Consider the following 2,265-nt stretch of genomic DNA (forward strand, 5'->3'; position numbering starts at 1 on the left):
TGCACGAGCGACGAGCAGCTCTGCGCCCAGAAATGTGCTGGGGAGGAGTTCGAGAGCTGTGGCACTGCTGAGTACCTCCTGGTCTACCAAACCCAAGTGCAAGGTGAGCTAGGATGAGCAGACCCCACTCCAGCACAGGTACCATCACCCTTTTCCCACCCTCTTCCCAGGAACGGCAGCAGGGAGTGGGAGCTGCCAGCGCCTATTTGGCTCCTGTTAAAAATTAGCATTTATTTAAATTTCCTGGGAAATCAGTCCTGAATAAACGGCTCTAATTGCTGCCTGACTCAGCTGCAGGGCAGGGCAGAGCAGTTTGCATCTGCCTCTGGCAGGATCCCTCCCTGCCAGGGCTTCTCCCACCTCCTTGGCACCAGCTGTATTGGTCAGAGAACCCACTGGGGCTCTGCTATCCACAGGGGACAAGCTCCAGGGAAAAATATGGGGGGGGGAAAAGCTGTAAGTAGGCAGAAAGTCTCTGGGATGCTGCACAGAGAGGGATCCTGTCCTGCAGCAGTGGGACCATGGAGACAGGGAAGCACTGAGTGAAGGGAAAGCTGTTACTGGGAAAGGAAAGGGCTGAAGAGAAGCACAGGGTGAAGGGAACACTGTTACTGAGAGAGAAAAGGACAAGGAAAGGGCTGAAGAGAGCAAGTGAGGACTCAAATTCAGGTGGTTTTGCTCAGAGCAGGTCAGTCTTGCCCCAGTTTCTGCGCCAGTGTTTGAGGAGGTGCTGGAAATGCTTGTGCATTCATCCCTATAAAAAGCAGGAGTGTTGCTTGGCATGTGAATCCCTGTTACTCACTCTTCCCTAAGCACTCAGGCAGCAAGCAGCTGGGCATGGCACACAACTCCTCCCTCCTCAGAGGAGTTTTTAGGTGTTTAGGACTCTTTGATGTGCTCGAGACCCTTTGGCATGTGCCTCTGTGCACCTTCCCCTGTAGCAGCCACCTCCTCACTCCTGCCCCAGCATCCCCCTGGGAGGCAGTGGGATACCCCAGTAGGAAAAGCACATTGCCATGAGCTGTTCCTGATGTGCCATGGCCTGTTCTCCCTGCAGACAATCGCTGCATGGACAGGAGGTTCCTCCCCAGCCGTGCCAAGCAGCTGGTGGCCCTGGCCAGTTTCCCTGGGGCTGGCAACACCTGGGCACGACACCTGATCGAGCTGGCCACAGGTTTCTACACCGGCAGCTACTACTTTGATGGGTCTCTCTACAACAAAGGTGAGAGGAGGGGTCATTGCTGGGGCTGCACTGGTCCCACCTGAGCTGGGGAAGGTCCTGGGGACATCCCATGGGGCTCCAGGGAAGCTGCAGAGGCACTTGGTTGGGAACTGCAGAGGCAGAACAAAGAGTAATGGGAAGAAATTGAAAGAGGGAAATTTAGGATAGATATTAGGAGGTTTTTTCCTTACATATCCAGTGTAAACTTCTCCTGGCACATCTTGATGCCATTTCCTCTTGCCTTGTTGCTTGTTCCTCTGGAGAAGAAAGCAACCCCCACCTGGATCCACCTCCTGTCCCCCACCTGCCCTAGCAGAACAGCTGGGCTGGAGGAGACTGATCAGAGGTTCCTGAAGATCAAATATGTTGGCATTCAGTGGCTATCGACTGATTTGGACTTTCCCTCCAGGCACATTTGTCACTGAAACTTCTGCTGGCATGTGCAACCCAAAGGGCAACTTTGGCCTGCCAGAAACGCAGCATTTCTGTTATCAGAAGTGACAAAAAGAGAAGAAAGCAACCCCCACCTGGATCCCTCCTGTCAGGGAGAAGGTCCCTCCTGGACCTCCTTTTCTCCAGGATAAACTCTCCCTTTTCTCACTTTACCTCCCATGGGCTCTGCCCCACAGGGTTCAAGGGTGAGAGGGATCACTGGCGCAGTGGGAGGACAATTTGCATCAAGACCCACGAGAGTGGCCAGAAGGAGATCGAATCCTTTGACTCTGCCATCCTGCTGATCCGGAACCCCTACAAGGCTCTGATGGCCGAGTTCAACCGCTTCAACGGCAAGTACGGAGGCCACATCGGCTTCGCCGCTCACGCCCACTGGAAGGGCAAAGGTAGGTCGGGAGGGCAGAGAGGGAGTTGGTGCCCCAAGGGGTGCCTTGGTTGTGCTTTGGGCTCACTATGTCTATCTCCTACATGAGCTGAAGTATTGCCTAGCATGGCTGAGGGCTCCTGTGTTGGGTGGGGTGGGATGGGATGGGTTAGAATGGGGAGGGATGGAATGGTTTAGAATGGGATGGAATGGGTTAGGATGGGGT

General features: G+C 54.4%; 1 protein-coding gene across 1 annotated transcript in view; it reads left to right on the forward strand.

Moving 5' to 3' along the window:
- The window catches only part of WSCD2 (WSC domain containing 2), a gene marked incomplete at both ends in the record, with an annotated part of 9,938 nt that extends 7,877 nt beyond the window's left edge, over positions 1-2,061 (forward strand). Inside the window, 3 exons of the mRNA XM_009084035.1 lie at positions 1-103; positions 1,058-1,222; positions 1,852-2,061. The exon at positions 1-103 is cut by the window's left edge and continues 72 nt beyond it. Coding sequence (XP_009082283.1) covers positions 1-103; positions 1,058-1,222; positions 1,852-2,061 — 478 coding nt within the window. The remainder of the gene's footprint in view (positions 104-1,057; positions 1,223-1,851) is intronic.
- Between the last annotated feature and the right edge of the window lie 204 nt (positions 2,062-2,265).

This window comes from Acanthisitta chloris, unplaced genomic scaffold (genome assembly GCF_000695815.1).
Source record: "Acanthisitta chloris isolate BGI_N310 unplaced genomic scaffold, ASM69581v1 scaffold21381, whole genome shotgun sequence".
Classification (NCBI taxonomy): Eukaryota; Metazoa; Chordata; class Aves; order Passeriformes; family Acanthisittidae; genus Acanthisitta; species Acanthisitta chloris.